The sequence below is a fragment of the Penaeus vannamei genome, chromosome 10 (assembly GCF_042767895.1).
Source record: "Penaeus vannamei isolate JL-2024 chromosome 10, ASM4276789v1, whole genome shotgun sequence".
NCBI classification, from domain to species: Eukaryota; Metazoa; Arthropoda; class Malacostraca; order Decapoda; family Penaeidae; genus Penaeus; species Penaeus vannamei.
This window is the reverse complement of record NC_091558.1, coordinates 16695932-16716707: the sequence shown is the minus strand read 5'-3', so window position 1 is coordinate 16716707 and position 20776 is coordinate 16695932. Positions and strand designations below refer to the sequence as shown.

Below are 20776 nucleotides of genomic sequence, written 5' to 3'. Positions count from 1 at the left end.
TGTCTCATGCATGTTATGTCCTTGGTAGTTACTTCCAACTTTGCCAATATTCTCATGGGCTAAGAATTATCAGAATACATGGTGACATTATAAGGATTTTTTGTTCATATTACTTTTATAGAGCATAGTTATGTCTGGTTAATGTCATGTGATAGTCCCTAATATAGTTAAAAGTTGAGGAGCTGCAAGTAGTGGTCAGACAAAGCCAGAATTAGCATGGAACACATAAAAATCTGGTATGTTGTGAAAACCTGTTTTCCATTATGCTACTGATTAATTTTTATTATTTATGTTTACATATTTATTTATTTATTTATTTCATTTACAAATTCTTTACATAATTGTCGCATATTTTTATATCTTGCTGTTGCTCCTATATATATATATATATATTGTTCAACATAAGGTTTATCTCTAAGGAAGGTTAGCAATTGTCTATCTGCTCACTTTTAATTTCATAAGAGCTTTAGGGTAATTCTCTGACTGATGTTACTTGGTACAATTATTTTTGTACACCTTAGATTTATATTTTAGTCCATTATGGAGGTCTACCCTATGAAGGAAGTAGTGATTCCTTTTTTTCCATCACCAGACTATTGGACTTCATGTCATCTCCCAAACAGACACCAACTCACTTTTGCAATAGGTCAGTGAAATTGTGGTCATCTTCATAATGATAATTTCTATCAAAAAACTTTAGTGAGGGTTTGAATCAGCCACACATTCATCATGATGTCATACCTACAGCAACCATATGCATTAGCCTCATGAAGTAATCTGGTATCAGAAAAGTAACTCCTTGGTACCTTCTGTTGTCACTTGATGTTTTTGGAGCAATGTTTAAACACTCCACTGTCAGGTAGCAGAGCAGAGCAGAGCATGTCTTGCAAGCATACTTCGGATTCCAGCAGCTGCAAATAGGTAATTGTGTAAAAGCCACAAGCCAGTCCAGCCATATACAACACTTGTTCAGGACTTCTCTAGCCATTTACAAGGATTCATGTACTATTCCAGAAAATAGCATTGTGAAAAGTATTTTAGCCAAAAAGAAATTAATAAATATACAGTACTTAACTATGGATCATCATTTTGCATGGCACTCTTTCCATGCAAAGGAAGAGCCTTACAAAAATAGAAAAAAAAAGGTTTATTACATCCTTTCATTAAAACCAAAACATCAACTGTAGCATTCTGAGCTGCGTAGAGGATAATTCCCAGAGTGCCTCATGATGTGCTATGTATATTTGTTAAAATTTGATTAGAAGCATTAATTTTGCAAAACTTCCATGTGTGATCTGTCCCCAAACTATGGGTCGTAAGGTATATCAATTTAAAGATTAGCAATTTTCATTTCAGTAAAAAAAAAAAAGGAAATATATCCTGTACATGCTAGTGTCTTTTCTTTTTAGGTGTAAAAATAAGTGCATAGGCTTCCTCTACCACATTTCATCCATCCCTTCCTCATTTTGCCTCAGAATAATATCCTTTGCCAGAAGTAGTTTTATTGATAATCACAATAAGAGTATTTCCCACTATGGGCATAATGTAATGAATTCTTATATGATTAAAATGGAAACCTAGTGTAAAATAATGTAACCCATTGGTAATTTTTCTTGCCATCCTCCTCTTATAATATAATTTTCCATTTAACATACAACTTTTGAACAGCATTCTAAACTTTAAACTATAAATAAAAATTGTATGTGCAGACTTAATATATAGCAATTTTGCTTTTAACCACATCTTATTTTATGAAATTTATGCTCATATTTGTGTTAAATAGCAGTAAGTGCATGATATAGCCAATATAAACCTCATAATTTATAGGGAAATTTGTATCTTTAAACATTTTCTTTGTTTCTCTTCTGTAATTTCCTGGAGATAAGGGTACAGAACAGAAATTGGACCTACCTACCTATGATTTGTTTTGCCTTTTGATGTTTATTTATTATACCTATAAATACACTAAAACTGTTCAAACCCAAGATGGACTAACCAGACATTGTGATTATCAGTTTTCTGGCAAAGATTTAAAGAAGCAATATAATGAAATTAACCTAATTGTGCTCATTTGACTTTGGTTGAACATATGGTTCATTAAAATAAAATATTTAAATATTGTAATAATTTCTGTCTTGTGCTGATATTTGAGAGTATGCAGTGCTCCTTCCAGAAGTACTAGAGCGCATTATATGCTTGTAATGTATCCCCAGTGCCCTATTGTAATGACAGTTTTAAACCAAATACAAACAAAAGAATTTTAACTGAATTATCTTTTCCTTCTTGTTACTAATTTCTTCCATTACAAAATATTTGCTTTCACTCTTGTCACATCTATTTCTACTTATGTGAAACTTTGAGGGTGAAGAAACTTAACATGGCCATGGTTGCACTACATCCCATTCTTTCTGTAAAGTTAAAAGTGGTGTGAGTTGAAAAAAAAAAATGAAAACACTCACCATTTATGATAACCTCAAATATATGATTATTTTGTAGTAGATCAAGGTTTGGTCTTTTTTCTGTGAAATTAATGTATAATGTTAAGTAAAGCTGGATGCTGAACATTTTTATTGTAATAAATGTTCTTGTTCTATTTATATAACAAAAGATTTCATGAGCACAATACTAAATGTTACATTCGTTACTGTAACCATATACAAGTATTTTCTATTACTTTTCTTGAAGCTAGCCTTAGTTTATTGAATTGGATGGCTCAAATATATACAAAATTTCCAAAAAACTCTCCTCTCCTTCAGAAGGCTGATAACATTAACTTAGTAACCTATTATATGATGTTCTGTTGAATAACCATGATAAAAATTATAGTAAGAATTACCTTCTGACTTTAGCTTCTACTTTACTAGTATGAGTTTTTTTTTTGTTCAAAAATGTGTATATATATATTTATATAGGTAACCAATGTAAATATATTATCATGTCTATACACAAATGTTTATGTAGTATGCATATATGTGTACAAACTTCTGATAATAGTAAGATCATTTGCATCAAACTGTTCTCTTTTTCAGATCATATGATTGTGTAGATATATGATGATACTAAACTTAGTCTTACTGCCTATGTCAAACATCTATTTAACCATGTATAAGGCATCAGAGCAAACATTAGAACTGTAGTCTTACTATAAGGAGCTAAATACTTGGTTCATTTTGGTATGAAGGAATTACTGAACATGAGTGAATGGAGTCATACACTTTGCATGCATTTCCTGTACACTGTAAATAAAAGTCAACTGGATAAAGCTACCTTATGACCCACCAAATTTTGCAATGTAAGGACACCAATTTATTTAAGCTATATTATCATCTTGTTTATATCCATTTGTGGTCAATGGATAATGCTGAGGAGTCATTGAAACAATGTCTAACAACCTGAAAAATATCTAGAATGGAGCAAAAGGCAGTTCTAAACATAACCTAAAAATTATCCATCCCCAAGGTGATTTAAGGAAAATGAAAAAATCACAGTATTTAAGAGTAAATGAATTGATTGCTTTCATACATTTAATGAAGAACAAAAACTTTATTTGCTTTCACATACTTTATTTTCAGTTACGTTGTGTGAGCAAATGTGTAAACCTATGATGATTGCACATTCAATAGTTTGTCCTATGCAGTTATATATTATTTATGTTTAATTTCAAATCTTAGATTTTATTAATAACTTATTTCAGTTTATCCTTTTTATAAGGCCATGTTACAGGAAATATATAGATAACATTAAAAAATATATTTGTATATATAGATACATTTTTGTGCATCTATCAACAGTTTTAATGTGCTATACTGTTTTTGTTTTATTACAATATGACTTCATATAATTGGTATGCCAGTTATTACAATAGCTATTGTAAATACACCTGGGGATGAAACCCACATGTAACTTCTGCTTTAGACCTATCAACAAGTATGTTCATTAAGGTCTGCAAATCAATGAAAATTACCATGCTAGGTATGTCAGACTTCTCTGCTCTGAATCATTCCGGGTATAAAATTCTTAGTAAAACCATTTCTTTACAAACAAGTTATTACATGTCTATTAGGTACTGTTGCTTCATGTCAAAAACTTTCCCCATGATAAATAAAAGGACCAAGATATAGAAATGAACACTGAAATTTTATATTTTCAGAACTTTCCCTATAGGCAGACCTTTGCTAATATTATCTGATTCCTTTCTATCTGAAAAATGAATCCAATTTTTGAATTTTGCCTGATTTACTTACAACCTCCCCTTTACTTGGTCTTCCTCTCTTCTTGCCTCTTAAATTCCTGCTGAAGTCTTTATTGATCCTTGGTGTTAAGCTCTCAGAATCTTGTCTCATTTCCTGTCTTATATCTGTTTGAAGCCTCAGGGCTACATGATAATCAAGGTGTTCTGGCATTTCAAACGCAGATATCTGAGCACCACACTCTTCACACTCTACTGTGTCGTCATTGCTTTGAACGCTTCCAACAGTCTTTGTACTTCCTTGAGCCACAGTTTCAGGACTTTCATGACAGTTCAGGAGCACCTTTGTGGCCTTTTGGATGCCTCCATTCACAAATGCCATGCAACTGCTTGATTGTGGAGATCCTTCTGGAATAACACTCCTGTTCTTCTGTGGTGTGACAGATGTACTTGAAGCTTGCTTGTCTGGAGATGATGTGCTTTTGGATGGGCTGCTTGTGACATATTTCCATAAACCTGTCTTTTTCTGCTTAACTTCTGTTTTTGCCTTATGAGCTGCAAGAGCTTTTTCTACTTCAGTTCTCAAGTCACTTGGCAACATGGGCAACAAGGATTCATCAAAATTATCTAGATCTGGGAAGAGTTCGTGAACTGACACTTTCGACCCACTGTGTGTTTCAAAATTATGACCAATCTGTGCTTCTCCTTGAAGTCCATCCAGAGACCTTTCTGCTTCTTCAAAATTATCCAAAGGATCAATGTTTGCTTCATCAATTTCAATGTGTAACTGCTTATTTGCTTTTTCCTCATTACTGACATCATAATCCATAAAAAGATCTTGACTACCATCATTCTGAGTTGCAAAACTTGAATCAACATCAGTGGAAGCTTGATATATAGAGTCATCATCACTATTACTATCAATTTCACCATTATTATCCTGGCCACTATCTACTTCCTCTTCATTTTCATTTTCTTCTAATTGACTTACTAAAAGGTCAAGATCTGCATTTTCACTTTCTTCAGCAGATTCATCTACCTGAATTTTGTCAGCACCAGGGACTGAATTTGTCAAGGTCTCTTTATCATCATTCACATCTCCTGCCTTCATCTGTTGTCTTCGCAAGAGAAAGTTCCTGAAAAATGAATTACTTGAACCTGCACCTACATCCTGTGGTTTCTTGGGGTTGTATTCAAGGTTATCTTCCGGAATTAATTTTGTTTTAGCTGAGGTATTTTCCTTTGCTAGTGGACTAACCTCATGAACTAAATTACTTTCCATAGACAAGTCATGGGAAGAATACTGTGTTCTTTTATTCTCTTTGTTGGTTAAACTTTCATCCATTAACCAGTCTGTCACTAATGACGATGGCACTGTAGAAGTTATATTTGCTTTTGCAACTTTCTTGAACATTTCTTGGATACTGCCTGAACTAGCTCCAGCCCAGTCCTCAAACTTTCCTGCTGAAAGACTTATATTCTTGATGGCTGGTGACCTGAAACAAAAAACCTTCACTTAGTTATAGAAGACAGTTTAAACCACTTCAAACAATGCTTTTGATCACATACTGAACTGTAATTGAAATGAAAATGTTGTGGAATAAATACTGTGTGGTATTATGAAAATATCCAAAAACTATAATGAACACAAACAGTAATATGACCCAAACTAAATATATAAATTTCATATGCACCAACATAATCCATAAGAAAAAAAGATGTCCTTTTACTTTATATACCCTTTTTATTTTTTTTTTATTTTGTCACTGGCATCACTGGAACATGTGTTTTGGTTATATTTTTAATTCAGTAGTATACAGATCATATTACTGTCATCCTTAAAAGTGCACTTAATATATCACAAAACACAGCCCAATAGTCATGCACTTAATAGAGAGACTATGACATGTAAGTTTGAACAGAATATAGAGTTTAATATAAACAAAAATAAATAAAAGGGCAAAGTATGTTGGGGCCAATATAAGTTAAATGATCCAAAATATAATAGTGACTATATCAATCAAAGAAACAGGAATTTAGTCAATCCTTGGCAATACACATGTTCCTTTTGTAATATAAGTATTTACACAAAATAAAACCTTTCAAGATTTTAACCTCCTGATGCTATGAGTGCATTTATACTTGTGCTATCCAATTTGGTTTTGTTATATTTTTTTAATTCATACCTCATCTTACCTATTTACAATTCCTCTTGAAGCTTTTAGTTTGATTACTATTACCATATGCTGATGATAATGATAGAAAAAAAATGGTAACATTAACAACAATAATAATAACAAAACTGATAATAATAATAACAATAACAATAATAACAAAAACAATAATAACACTACTATAAATTAAAACTTCTCAGAAATTTCAAGAAATGGGATTACTTTAGGTACAGGTAGGCTTGGTTAATGACTTCATGACTATGCAGTTCTTTACAATAACAAAAATGAAGTTATTTATACTTCCAGCAGGAGGCGCTAGCAGAAAGAAAGCAGAAATATTAATTTCTATGACTATTATGAGGCGTGAATTTCTTCCCTACTGTCTTGTCCTGGCCTATTCATTACATCAAGTGATCAGTTCAAATAACATGGACACAGTAAAATAGACGATATATTTCAAAACAAATCACACAAAATATATAAAAATCTGTAAGATTTCCTTATGAATAGACAGTGGTTTAGAGTGTAGTGTTTGTCCTTCATTTATAAAATAAAGTAAAAAAAGATATATAAATTAATAAATGAATATATCAACATATATACACACATGCAAAGGAAAGATAGATCGATCTAGATAAATACATATACCTGTCTGCATATGTGTGCCCCCCCACATACACAAATAATAAATAAATAAATAAATAGAAAAAACAATGTCAAAATAATACACACACACACACACACACACACACACACACACACACACACACACACACACACATACACACACACACACACACACACACACACACACACACACACACACACACACACACACACACACACACACACACACACACACACACACACACACACACACACACACACTCACACTCACACTCACACTCACACTCACACTCACACTCACACTCACACTCACACTCACACTCACTCTCACTCTCACTCTCACTCTCACTCTCACTCTCACTCTCACTCTCACTCTCACTCTCACTCTCACTCTCACACTCACTCTCACACTCACTCTCACACTCACTCTCACTCTCACTCTCACTCACACTCTCACTCACACTCAAAGCCTGCACTGATCCCATTATCAGTTGATTGTAGATCTCATGGGATCAGATGGTATCACTTTGATTGACAGCTTAGATAATTAGGCACAGCTATGGTCCAAGGGCCATGACTTGGGTAGTTGTGATACTGCATTAGTTACATAACATTTTCTTGCATACCTTAAAAATAAATAAGCTAAGAAGCAAGACAAGTATATATATTTCTAACAATGCACATGTCCCTGTATCATCATAAAAAGCAGAAAGTATAAAATGGCTGGAAATTTTCTGTAGTATAAGTAATACATGATGAGCTAACTGAAAAAAAATCTATAGTATATTCGTATATATATTACAGGAGCAGACAAAGGTTTATTAAAATAAATGCACCCTGCACCAATGGATTAAGCATCCTTTCAAAAAAGATGGTTAAACTTTAAAAATGAATAAAAGTTGTATTCAGCCACAGAAATCAGGTATAGACTAAGTATACATCATGTGTAGTGCAAAGAAAAAATAAAAATGAAAAAAATACAAAATAAAAATTACTAAGCCTGTTTCAAATAACATAATAAGTTACTAACCACACTGAATCCTTTGGTGGTGCTTCATTGGTGTGCTGAATGAGTGAGATGGCTACTTGGGTTATGCGCTCTGCACTGTATGATGGAAGACTACATGATCTTGAGAGGGAAGTCCATCGTTCATCTCCATCTAATCTTACACTGACTGTAATTGTCTTTGCTCTTCTTTTATTCTGCAGTTCGACATAAGTATGCAAAATGAGTAAAGTATTCAACAATCACACTTTCCTAAACACTTTGTATTCACCCACTGGCTGCGGATGGCATCATATGATGCACCGTGCAATTGACAGCTGATCCCCTTCGAGCAGCGGGCGGCCATGCGGCATGGGAGCTGAGTGGGCCAGGGAATATCAGCCGCCAAGCTGGCATTCCCCTTGCGGCCTTACAGGGCCCAGGCCCACCACCCCCGGGCCAGCGTGTGCGATGGGCTGTTTACCGCCAAATGAGTTGTTCGCCTATTGCGCATGCTAAAACCACGCCTGCCACTCTTTCTGAGCGCATTTACATATGTTTGCATGTTTGCATGTATTTGCAAGGGTTTTTGCAAGTTTTTGCAGATTTTTGCATACTTATTTTTTCTGAGATATAAGTAAACAAAATATTTGCGCAAAAGAGGCAAGGCAGCACCACTGCGCGCGCACACACTCCAGTGCGGTCCCATGCGCCACCCGAGTTGAAAATAAATAAAATTAGGGAACTACGCGCCATATTGCATAATACCGCGACCAATGGGTTCAGATATAAGTAAACAATAAAGATTTCCCATCTTCCCTCAGTAGTCATTTTTAGGAAATTTTGAAAACATGACCAATTTTATCATGGCATTTACAGAAAACATCCTAACTCAATTTCTCATTATGATAAACTCACTGCTGTTTGATCCATCATTAATCTTTCCGACAATTCATCAGCAAGGCTGCGCATCCACTTTTGTACCTGGAAGAAAAATGGAGGAAATTTTCTTAGTACAAGAACAAATAGGGAAATGGTATCATACTGCTATAATTCATTATTTTAAGCATGAGAAAAAGCTGAGGAACAGGATACAAGACAATAAAGGGAGAGAGGGAGATAGGGAGATAGAGAGATAGAGAGATAGAGAGAGAGGGAAAGGGGGAAAGAGAGAGAGGGAGAGAGGGTGAGAGGGAGAGGAGGAGGAGGGAGGGAGAGAGAGGGAGGAGGGGGGGAGGGGGGGAGGGAGAGAGGGGAGAGGGAGAGAGAGAGAGAGAGAGAGAGAGAGAGAGAGAGAGAGAGAGAGAGAAAGAGAGAGAGAGAGAGAAAGAGACAGATAGAGAAAGAGAGAGAGAAAGAGAGAGAGAAAGAGAAAGAGAGAGAGAGAGAGAAAGAGAAAGAGAAAGAGAGAGAGAAAGAGAAAGAGAGAGAGAAAGAGAAAGAGAGAGAGAAAGAGAAAGAGAGAGACAGAGGGAGAGAGAGAGAGAGAGAGAGAGAGAGAGAGAGAGAGAGAGAGAGAGAGAGAGAGAGAGAGAGAGAGAGAGAGAGAGAGAGAGAGAGAGAGAGAGAGAGAGAGAGAAGAGAGAGAGAGAGAGAGAGGAAGAGAGAAAGGGAGAGAGAAAGGGAGAGAGAAGGAGAGGGAGAAACAGAGACAGAGAGGGAGAGGAAGAGAAAGAGAGAGAAAGGTACGAGCAGACTAAAGGGAGAGAGAGAGAGAGAGAGAGAGAGAGACAGAGACAGAGACAGAGACAGAGACAGAGAGAGAGAGAGAGAGAGAGAGAGGGAGAGAGAGAGAGAGAGAGAGAGAGAGGAGAGAAAGATAAAAGAGAGAGAGAGGAGAGAAAGAAAGAGAGAGAGGGAGAGAAAGATAAAGAGAAAGGTAGAGAAAAATAAAGAGAGAGAGAGTGAGATAAAGATGAAGAGAGAAATGGGGAGCGAGAGAGTGAGAGAGGGAGGGAGGAAGAAAGGGAGAGGGGAGACAGATGGAAAGGTAAGAGAGAGAGAACAGGCAGGAAAAGAAAAAAAGAGTTAAAGAATAGATCACAACAGAAACAGACACACACAGCAACAATGTAGGCTCCTTTCTGTTCTGCCAGTTATAGAGGTGTAGAGTTTGATAGCTCTGATAATGCTATCAAGTAAAAGCCTTCAAAAGCCACTATCAACACTATAATCAGCCTGCCCATAATCAAATAAAGATGGAAGATATATTTTCCCAACACTTCTTATATCAGGCTCCGTATGTTTGCAACCCTGATATCAATCCTACATGGTGCACTCAAGAGACAGTATAATCAGGTCTGATTTGGCTCTTGGATATGAAGAATAGGAGGAGCTCCTTAAGTTGTGAGCTGGTCAGTAGATTGGATAATTTTTGTAGCTTTTTAAGCTAAAAATTAACAAGATTTTGCCGTCAATAAATAAAAATACCAAAAGTCAAATATCAATTCTTATGAATTGGAAGGTATTTTCTTTGTAGGCTGCTTTTATATTCCATACTGTATATATATTCTATAGCAATCTTCATATTTCCAATATATTCCATAATGAACAAGTTTTGCACTCATAAAAATACATTTGAAGTGATACCTTGTTAATATCATCAGTAAAACTTCCAAGTGAATGTGTTTCCCCATAAAGAAATCCCATCTAATGACAATGGAAGCTTACTCATAGGCAGGAGAAAAAAAAACATAGCAATGGTCACCCTAAATGTTATAATAAAGCAAGATTTTCACCCTGTCATCACAATAGTACCATCACATCATTTAAAACAAAGAATCTCACTGCTTGTGATTTGGGTGATACATGGACTAACAAGTTAGTACATTAACCAAAGTAATGTGCTTCTCACACAATATCTTGTTGCTGCTTCTTATACCATCTTTCCTCCCATTAATGGAGAAAACAAGTATTACAATAATTATTTGTTTGCTGCCATAAAGTGTGCATCTTCCCTCTACAACAGCTAATCATATATCTATCCCCCGTATTCTTATCATGAACACATCAATATCTCACAAGAAAACAGACACAAGAAATTAGTCTAATCAGAAATGCCACTGTTGTTACACTCCACTGAAAATCAGCTTCCCTCTTCCAGAGTCTACCCATCTCTGTCAACTCTATCTTACCATGCAACACTTTCCCATCTGACCTTTGATTAACTGGAAATGAATGTGCTGTCAATGGCACTTAATATTCTTTTCAGCAATAACACTGCATTATACTTAAAAGCTATAATGTCAAACAACATAAGAGAATCTGCTCAAAGTATAACTTCATTAAATTTTATGCTCTTTCCAATTAAATTCTATAATTCTTCCCCAGTCCCCAGCACAATCATTGTAAACAGCTAGCATTCAAACCATTCTTTGAATAATCAACAGTAGGACTGAAGCCTTATTTCAAACATGCATCCACACTGCCAGTTGGGTCAAAGCCTTTCATTCAACTATGCTGCCATGTATGGTGTCATCTTCCTCACCATGAATAGTCCTACCTAGTATCTATCAGCCAAAATGACATCTGCCATCCCCTATCCACCCCGCTCTTGCACCCATTCCTCACTCACTACCAAATCCACAGTTGGATCCTTGATATTAGGGATACATTACATTTTGTGGATTCCATATAAAAGGGACCTCGACTTACAGAGATCATTCTTTTAGCTTTGCTATCATGATTCTTACTTCAGATTCTAGACCTCCTGTAGCACAAACCCCACCCATGCATTTTGGAGAACCCAGAGTTTGTCAATGCAGATAACCAGAATGCCCCAGGTCACTGGAATCTATGAAGTATAACCAATGGCCAGGACAAATGATGACAACATGAAAGTACTGAGGTGGAGGATAACCTACCCAAAATTTCCGTTACCTTTTCAGCCTCACTGCCAGAGGATGCATTGTGCAGAACTCAGGGATGTGATGGTCCAACATATTTTTTTAAAAGTTTAATAAACTATGCTGCATTTCCATGATCACTCACCAGCTTCTAATTTCCCAAAAGGATCTTCTACTTTCACTTGCCAGCTTTAAATAATTAAATTCCTTGCCATGAGATGTTCTTCATAAGGCCATGTTCTTTGCCTGCACTGCAATCTCTGAGTTTCTCTATTTTTCTCTACTGGAGTTGGTCAGTGGGTCACATGAAACTTTTTTGCTGGGCAACTTCTGCATAGGGGTGTCCTGATGGTGGTTATTATTAACTCACTATATATATGGACCCCTCCATGTATTGTGACTTCCTATTAACCCTGTGAATATCATTCTCTACAATATAGTACTGCTCACCTTTATCTGTCTTAAGTATACCCATTGGATCAAAGTTATAGGCAGCAATATAGATACCAGATCTGACTGACAGTAACAGAGGCCATATCCACATTGTCAGGGAGGTGGCACAAATGGATTTAAACAAAAAATTTATAGCACTGAAGCCCATAAACAAGGCTACACTAACTGCAAGTGAGCATGGATATAAGTGTAGGAGAATAAACAGTAGACATTTCATACCTTAACCACATACTTTAAGCACTTAAAGTGACAACACACAAAAATGATAACAATAATTATGAAGACAAAGGATACCCCATTTACTTCCACATGCCTGTGTCTGCAGCCCAAGGCACTGGAAGGATTGAAAATCTTTTTCAGTCTAAAAGACTTAATCCCACTCTTATCTACTACTGAAAAAATAGTGATAACAGTGTAGCCGACCCCTGCAACCTGCAGCGCGGCATACTTCCCCCAGGTTCGGTCCAGGTCCACAGCCTGTCCTCTCGCCCTCACCATCAGCAGCTTCTCAAAGATGCATACCGAGACTTGATTGGTTGACCACGGACACCTCATGGCTCGCCTATTGGACTGCAGTGCTCTCCTCGTTCCCGGGTGGCTGGCACAGCTCAGCCCCACTTAAGCTCCAGTGCCCGGGCTGAGTTCAGCACTTACAATCCTCCAGCAGAGCAAGACACAGCCAGCAACAACAAGGCCTACCCAGGCCTTAGCCATCGGGGGAGCCACCCTGGCTCTCCCCATCAATCTCCAGCACCCCAGCCATACCTGTGGGCACACACCCACACACAAAAGCTCCTTAAAGAGATGATTGACATCAGTCCATGGTAGATGCAAATCCCATTGCCATACTGGTAACTTTCCAGAGTGACACAAATACCCAGCCTTCTGGAGTATGAAGGCTATCGCTCGCTCCCTTAGCTCCCTCATTGCTTAGCTTCCTCACTGGAGGGGGAGTACCTGTAGCCGACCCCCGCAACCTGCAGCGCGGCATACTTCCCCCAGGTTCGGTCCAGATCCACAGCCTGTCCTCTCGCCCTCACCATCAGCAGCTTCTCGAAGACACATACCGAGACCTGATTGGTTGACCACGGACACCTCATGACTCACCTATTAGACCGCAGGCTCCCCTCGTTCCCAGGTGGCTGGCACAGCTCAGCCCCACTTAAGCTCCGGCACCCGGGCTGAGTTCAGCACTCACGATCCTCCAGCAGAGCAAGACACAGCCAGCATCAACAAGGCCTAAGCAGGCCTTAGCTGTCGAGGGAGCCGCCCTGGCTCTCCCCATCGATCTCCAGCACCCCAGCCATACCTGTGGGCCCTCATACCCACACACAAAAGCTCCCTAAAGAGATGATTGACACCAGTCCATGGCAGATGCAAATCCCACTGCCATAACAGGAATGAGGGGTGGTAATGGTAATAAGAATCCATCGTTTAGCATATGATAAAAACGGCCCATCAATGATAATGTCAGTGTATAATGAAAAATATACATATTCATAATAATCTGATAGGGAAATGGCTGAGGCATAAAAGGTAATAAATAATCAGGATGGTTCTAATATAAACAAACAAATAATATGGTTTTCATGGATGAGAGCTGTTCAAAGAATAAGGTCTTAAAAGAGCTGGAGGGCAACATCCTCAAACACAACCAAGCATATTACCTTCTCTTGTGTGTTTAGTGCCTCTTTTCCATGGAAGTTTTTGCCACAGCCAATACTTTTAGGCAACTGGCGGGACGTGACTTGTTCTGTGTCCACTCCTTTACCAAGGTTGAACAGCCAATGCCTGAAAAAAGTGGATTAATTTTTTGTGGAATTCAGTCTCTATTTCTGTCCACTCAACTATTTTTGACCAATAAATCTGCAATTAATAAATTTTTGGAATGATATATGGATACATGCTTCCCTGCAATCACCTATTTCCTTTTGCACAATAATGGATAATAATAAATAATTGTAAATGTAATATCTACATTCTTATTTTTTACTAGCAATAAACTGATGCCTCTTTTAGACAGTTCTCTATGTAAATCATTTAAGAAATTATCAAAGGTAGTATAAAATGTGGATAACTTTTTTTTGAGAGTACTAAGTTTTCAGGCACCAGCCAAAAATCCAATTACACACCCACTATGCACTATTTATTAACATCGCAAATTCTTATGTTAATGTTTTGGGTTCCTTAATGGGGATCTAACTCCAAAACTTTCCTTGTAATACATGAAAAAAAAAGAAAATATGCATAAACTTTACTGAAATGCTAAAAAAAGAAAATTAGGAAGTATATATATTTTTAATGATGAAATAAATACTTTCCAAAGTCTATTTACTAATGAATGGAAATCAACAAATAATATTTTTATGTCTAATTTCAAAGAGCCTTCATAAGATATAAAATCTAACGGCTTCTCCCCCCCCCCCCCTCTCTCTCTCTCTCTCTCTCTCTCTCTCCTCTCTCTCTCTCTCTCTCTCTCTCTCTCTCTCTCTCTCTCTCTCCACTCTGCTTTCTCTCCTCTCTCCCCATCCACTCCCACACCACTCTCTGCTCTCCCCCACTCTCTCTCTCCTCTCTCTCTCTCTCTCTCTCTCTCTGTCTCTCTCTCTCTCTCTCTCTCTCACTCCTCTCTCTCTCTCTCTCTCTCCTCCTCCCACCTCTTCTCTCTCTCCCTCTCTCTCTCTCTCTCTCTCTCTCTCCTCCCCCACTCTCTCTCTCTCTCTCTCTCCCTCCCCCACTCTCTCTCTCTCTCTCTCTCTCCTCCCCCCCTCTCTCTCTCTCTCTCTCTCTCTCTCTCTCTCTCTCTCTCTCTCTCTCTCTCTCTCTCTCTCTCTCTCTCTCTCTCTCTCTCTCTCTCTCCCCCCCACTCTCTCTCTCTCTCTCTCTCCCTCCCCCACTCTCTCTCTCTCTCTCTCTCTCCTCCCCCACTCTCTCTCTCTCTCTCTCTCTCCCCCCCAATTTCTCTCTCTCTCTCTCTCTCCTCCCCCACTCTCTCCTCTCTCTCTCTCTCTCTCTCTCTCCCCCACTCTCTCTCTCTCTCTCTCTCTCTCTCTCTCTCTCCCCTCTTTCTCTCTCTCCTCCTCCCTCTCTCTCTCCTCCCCCCCCACTCTCTCTCTCTCTCCTCCCCCACTCTCTCTCTCTCTCTCCTCCCTCCACTCTCTCTCTCTCTCTCCCTCCCCCACTCTCTCTCTCTCTCTCCTTCATTCTCTTCCCCACTCTCTCTCTCTCTCTCCCTCCCCCACCCACTCTCTCCCCCTCTCTCTCTCTCTCCTCCCCCACTCTCTCTCTCTCTCTCTCTCTCCCTTCCCCCACTCTCTCTCTCTCTCTCTCTCTCTTTCCCCACTCTCTCTCACTCTCTTTCCCCCTTCCCCCACTCTCTCTTTCTCTCTCTCTCCTCCTCCACTCTCTCTCTCTCTCTCTCTCTCTCTCCCTCTCTTCCTCTCCCTCCCACTCTCACTCTCTCTCTCTCTCTCTCCCTCCCCCACTCTCTCTCTCTCTCTCCTCACACACTCTCTCTCTCTCTCTCTGCTCACCCACTCTCTCTCTCTCTCTCTACTCACCCACTCTCTCTCTCTCTCTCTCCCTCCCCCACTCTCTCTCTCTCTCTCCCTCCCCCCACTCTCTCTCTCTCTCCCCTCCCCCCACTCTCCTCTCTCTCTCTCCCTCCCCCACTCTCTCTCTCTCTCTCCCTCCCCCCACTCTCTCTCTCTCTCTCCCTCCCACTCTCTCTCTCTCTCTCTCCTCCCCCATCTCCCCCTCTCTCTCTCCCTCCCCCACTCTCTCTCTCTCCTCCCCCACCTCTCTGTCTCTCTCTCTCTCTCTCTCTCTCTCTCTCTCTCTCTCTCCCCCACTCTCTCTCTCTCCTCCCCCACTCTCTCTCTCTCTCTCTCTCTCCCCTCCCACTCTCTCTCTCTCTCTCTCTCCCCCTCTCTCTCTCCCTCCTCCCACTCTCTCTCTCTCTCCTCCCCCACTCTCTCTCTCTCTCCCTCCCTCTCTCCCCCACTCCCTCTCTCTCTCTCTCTCCTCCCACCCACTCTCTCTCTCTCTCCCTCCCCACTCTCTCTCTCTCCTCCCCCACTCTCTCTCTCTCTCTCTCCTCCCCCCCACTCTCTCTCTCTCCTCCCCACTCTCTCTCTCTCTCCCTCCTCCCCCACTCTCTCTCTCTCCTCCCCCACTCTCTCTCTCTCTCTCTCTCTCTCTCTCTCCCTCCCCCACTCTCTCTCTCTTCTCCCTCCCCCTACTCTCTCTCTCTCTCTCCCTCCCTCCCACTTTCTCTCTCCCCCACTCTCTCTCTCTCTCTGAGGAACAAGGTGGCCACCTTTCCGCGTCTCCACTGCTAGGGACCCGCCACCTCAGCGCTCGAAACTCTACAGGACAGTTGGACCCACGACATTTGACCGGGGCCCACGGCCCTGACCACACCTCTCTCCTTGGGGGCGCTCCCCACGCGGCGCCCCGCCGCGCGCGCCCTCTTGGACTTCCTTGCCCACAACAACCCGCGCCACGCTACCTACCAGCCACCTTCTATCAATAAACAGCTGAACCAGAATTGTGTCTCCATAACCCACCAAATCAGGGCAACACAAAAACCCCTGACAACTGGTGGCAAGCGGCGGAATGACACAAACAAGCCTCAAAAAAACTGTAAGTACACCATTGGCAATTTACTTTTCTTTTCCCTTTCTTCGCCTATGTGTGCATGCCGTTTTTTTACAAGTGCAGTGATTTTTTTTTTTCAAATATCTACTAAAGTGTTCGTGCAAAGTGCATTTTCTTTTCTTCTTTCTGTTATCTACCATGTTTTTTTTCTCTTCATGGTAGATCGTCATTTTTATTTTAAGGGAATCAATCCCCATTTTTATCACTTAAGCGAGAGTGCACTTTTCTTTCTTTGGCGTGTTTTTTCTAACTTCTCATGCTAGCCTAGTTAGCATAAATCATTAATAATGCTTAAATCTTTCATTTATGTGGGTGAACTGAGGTCGTGCATTTTTCTTTAAAATTAATCCATACTAAGCCATGTGGCTAGAGGAGTTACAAGTGCATTGCCATATATTTGGTATATTTTCTTATTCTTATTATCTTCCAGTGTATAAACCGACGCTATATCGACGTTAATTTCGCATATTACTAAGTGCATTTATTTAGGCTCGGTTTAAATATGCATGTGTGGGATATTTTGGAATATTTAAATAATTTAGTTAAATTATGCACAAACTTTTTTTCTTTCCTGACGCTTCCCACCTATACCTGTTCCTTACACTCCCGCTATTACTATCACTACCATCCTAAACCCCCTCCCTCTCTCCTAACCCCCACCCGTTAATCCCCCCTTCCTCTCTACCTATTTTCAATATTTCTAATCCACTAGCGTTAAATTAGTTTTTTTTTGTAGTGATAACGTTTTATAGTTTTTCGTATCTATACGTATACAAGAAAAGTATGCCTTGTTCAGTTGTATGTTTATATGAATATCAACTTCATTATTTTCATGTATAAATTGTTATATTCGTTTCCTAGTGCGAGTTACTTCACACAGGTCACGTCACGGTCAGGTCTTGTCACAAGATGACACATCTCACCTTAGTGCTGTTGCGAATTATGTTCCACATTTTTTTTCTATTCGTCTTCTTTATAGATATATTTTTCCCTTAATTATTCATGTCCATTTATTGGTAATTTCATGATTTAATTTCTAGATTATTGTGTATTTTCTATAGTATTATCTACTAACTATTTGCTATTTTAACGAATGTTCGAATAACGACCTCACTTTGACCTTACTCAGGTAGAAGGTACTTATAGCCATCTGACTCTGCTCGACCCAAAAATACATTCAAGCTATTTGTATTTAATTTTTATTTAGTGATCTCCGTGTTAGAGAGATTAATTATATTAAACAGCTACTACGATTTCATATTGTTCGTGATTTTCGATTATCTTGATCGTGAACCTCACCTCATCATTATTTCATGGTCCTTGGTGACGACCCCCAGCTGGGTATGGGCATGTAATTAGGTTAAAGTAATTAATATTAAGTTGTCCTTTATGTGCCGAGCTGCACTTATCGCTAGAGGCGATCTACGCGCTGCGCCTTCTTATACGACTGTACGTGAGAGATTATCGCTGGTATTTCCCAAGAAGATGGAATACCCAATTTGCGTTCTGCGTATGAGTTTGTTTGATGATATCCCTTCTACGGTTGGGCCCATCATCACTATTCCTCAGGGAATCTATCTTAAGTACCATTTACAACCACGAGGGTTGTCTTTCGGGTCAGTTGTCTCAGGGAAGCTGACCCAAACCAGTCACCGTTTTATTCATTTTACGTACTAATTAAAGTACCATTTTTATGATTTCGCATAGTAGTTGATTAATATTGAAATCAACGTAAGTTCATTTTTATTAGTGTGAATGTTTTATTTTTCGTGCAGTCAGATCGGTGACTATTTTCATTAAGCGCAATCCACATTGCCACCCCAGCCTACATACCTAACCCCACCCCCCATCCTCACCCATACCTCTTTTACACCCCACCCCACTCCGTCCTTCCCTCAGCCTCCCGCCCACCCACTCCTCCTCCCCTTCACTTATTTCTTCCAACTTCCACGCCATCCTATTCCTTTTGTACCCACTCTCGCCCTTACTTTAACACATTACTAATGACTCTAAAAACTAAAATATATCTATCAACATTCTATTTTCTTCTCGTGTGCTATACTCTGACTACTCATTTCATAACTCCCACCCATTAAATTAATCAACTCGTCTACGCACTCACGCAGCCACATGCGCACATCGTCCCGCAAAAAAAACGTTAATTGCACTAGAATTACATGCGTACTGTTTCCGGCAGATAACCGACTTGCGCCAATCGTGTGTTCTTGTTTTGCATTACGTTTTATCGTGCAAATGTTGTCTTGAGAAAGTATAATTTGATGTAATGAGTCGCTCCCAAAGTATGAGGACTGCATTACCTGTTTTCATTATTGCTTTGCCTAAAATTGCTGTTGGTGACGTGTGACAGACAACTTCAATGAAATGAGATACAATCCCCCCCCCCCCCTGTTTACCCTCCTGTCTCTTGCCATGTCTCTGCCTCTGGTGTGCTTTTTTTCAGAGAAAGCCAGCTCCATCCCGTCGTGGGCGACGGTTAGTAGCGTATGCCGAGCGATCTGAGGAACACAGGGTTACCTTTTTCCGCTTCCTACCTGTTAGGGACCCACACCAGCACTCGAAACCTACTCTCACTCTCACTCTCACTCTCCTTCCCACTCTCTCTCTCTCTTTCTCCTCCCCACTCTCTCTCTCTCTCTCTCTCTTCCCCACTCTCTCTCTCTCCCTCTCCCACTCTCTCTCTCTCTCCTCCCACTCTTCTCTCTCCTCCCACTCTCCCCACTCTCTCCCTCCCCACTCTCTCTCTCTCCCTCCCCACTCTCTCTCTCTCCCTCCCCACTCTCTCTCCCTCCCTCCCCACTCTCTCTCTCTCTCTCCTCCCCACTCTCTCTCTCTCTCTCTCCTCCCCACTCTCTCTCTCTCTCTCTCCTCCCACTCTTCTCTCTCTCTCTCCTCCCCACTCTCTCTTCTCCTCCCCGACTCTCCTCCTCCACTTTCTTCTCTCCCACTCTCTCTCTCCCTCCCCACTCTCTCTCTCTCTCTCTCCTCCCCACTCTCTCTCTCTCTCCCCACTCTCTCTCTCCCTCTCCCTCCCCTCTCTCCCTCTCCCCCTCCCCCACTCTCTCTCTTCTCTCTCTCCTCCCCACTTTCTCTCTCTCTCCTCCCCACTCTCTCTCTCTCTCTCCTCCCCACTCTCTCTCTCTCTCTCTCTCTCTCTCTCTCTCTCTCTCTCTCTCTCTCTCTCTCTCTCTCTCTCTCTCTCTCTCTCTCTCCCTCTCTCTCTCTCTCTCTCTCTCTCCTCTCTCTCTCTCTCTCTCTCTCTCCCTCTCTCTCTCTCTCTCTCTCTCTCTCTCTCTCTCTCTCTCTCTCTCTCTCTCTCTCTCTCTCTCTCTCTCTCTCTCTCTCTCCCTCTCTCTCTCTCTCTCACTCCTCCCGCTCTCTCTCTCTCTCCTCCCCGCTCTCTCTCTCTCTCTCTCCTCCCCCGCTCTCTCTCCTCCCCGCTCTCTCTCCTCCCCGCTCTCTCTCTCTCTCTCCTCCTCCCGCTCTCTCTCTCTCTCTCCTCCCCCGCTCTCTCTCTCTCTCCCTCCCCCGCTTCCTTCTCTCTCTCTCTCTCCTCCCCGCCCTCTCTCTCCCCGCCTCCTCCCGTCTCCCTCCTCCCGTCTTCTCTCTCTCTCTCTCTCCTCCGCCGCTTCCTCTCTCTCTCTCTCTCCTCCCGTCTCTCTCTCTCTCTCTCCCTCCCGCTCCTCTCTCTCTCCTTCTCCTCCCCCTCTCTCTCCCTTCCCCGCTCATCTCTCCTCCCCAGCTCTCTCTCCTCCTCGCGTCTCTCTCTCTCTCTCCCGCACTCTCTCTCTCTCTCTGAACTCCTCCCCCGCTCTCTCTCTCTGTC

General features: G+C 40.7%; 1 protein-coding gene across 3 annotated transcripts in view; it reads right to left on the bottom strand.

Annotated features, from left to right (window-relative positions):
• Positions 1-3487: 3487 nt before the first annotated feature.
• The window catches only part of LOC113812796 (DNA polymerase eta), a 53091-nt gene continuing 35802 nt past the window's right edge, over positions 3488-20776 (bottom strand). For 2 of the 3 annotated variants that reach the window (XM_070126398.1, XM_070126400.1), the window contains exons 8-11: positions 13941-14064; positions 8894-8959; positions 8021-8193; positions 3488-5685 (exon numbers count right to left, since the gene is read on the bottom strand). In XM_070126398.1, the coding sequence (XP_069982499.1) occupies positions 4197-5685; positions 8021-8193; positions 8894-8959; positions 13941-14064 (1852 nt within the window). In that variant the 3' untranslated portion in view covers positions 3488-4196. The remainder of the gene's footprint in view (positions 5686-8020; positions 8194-8893; positions 8960-13940; positions 14065-20776) is intronic. The other variant, XM_070126399.1, reaches the window with a different exon arrangement.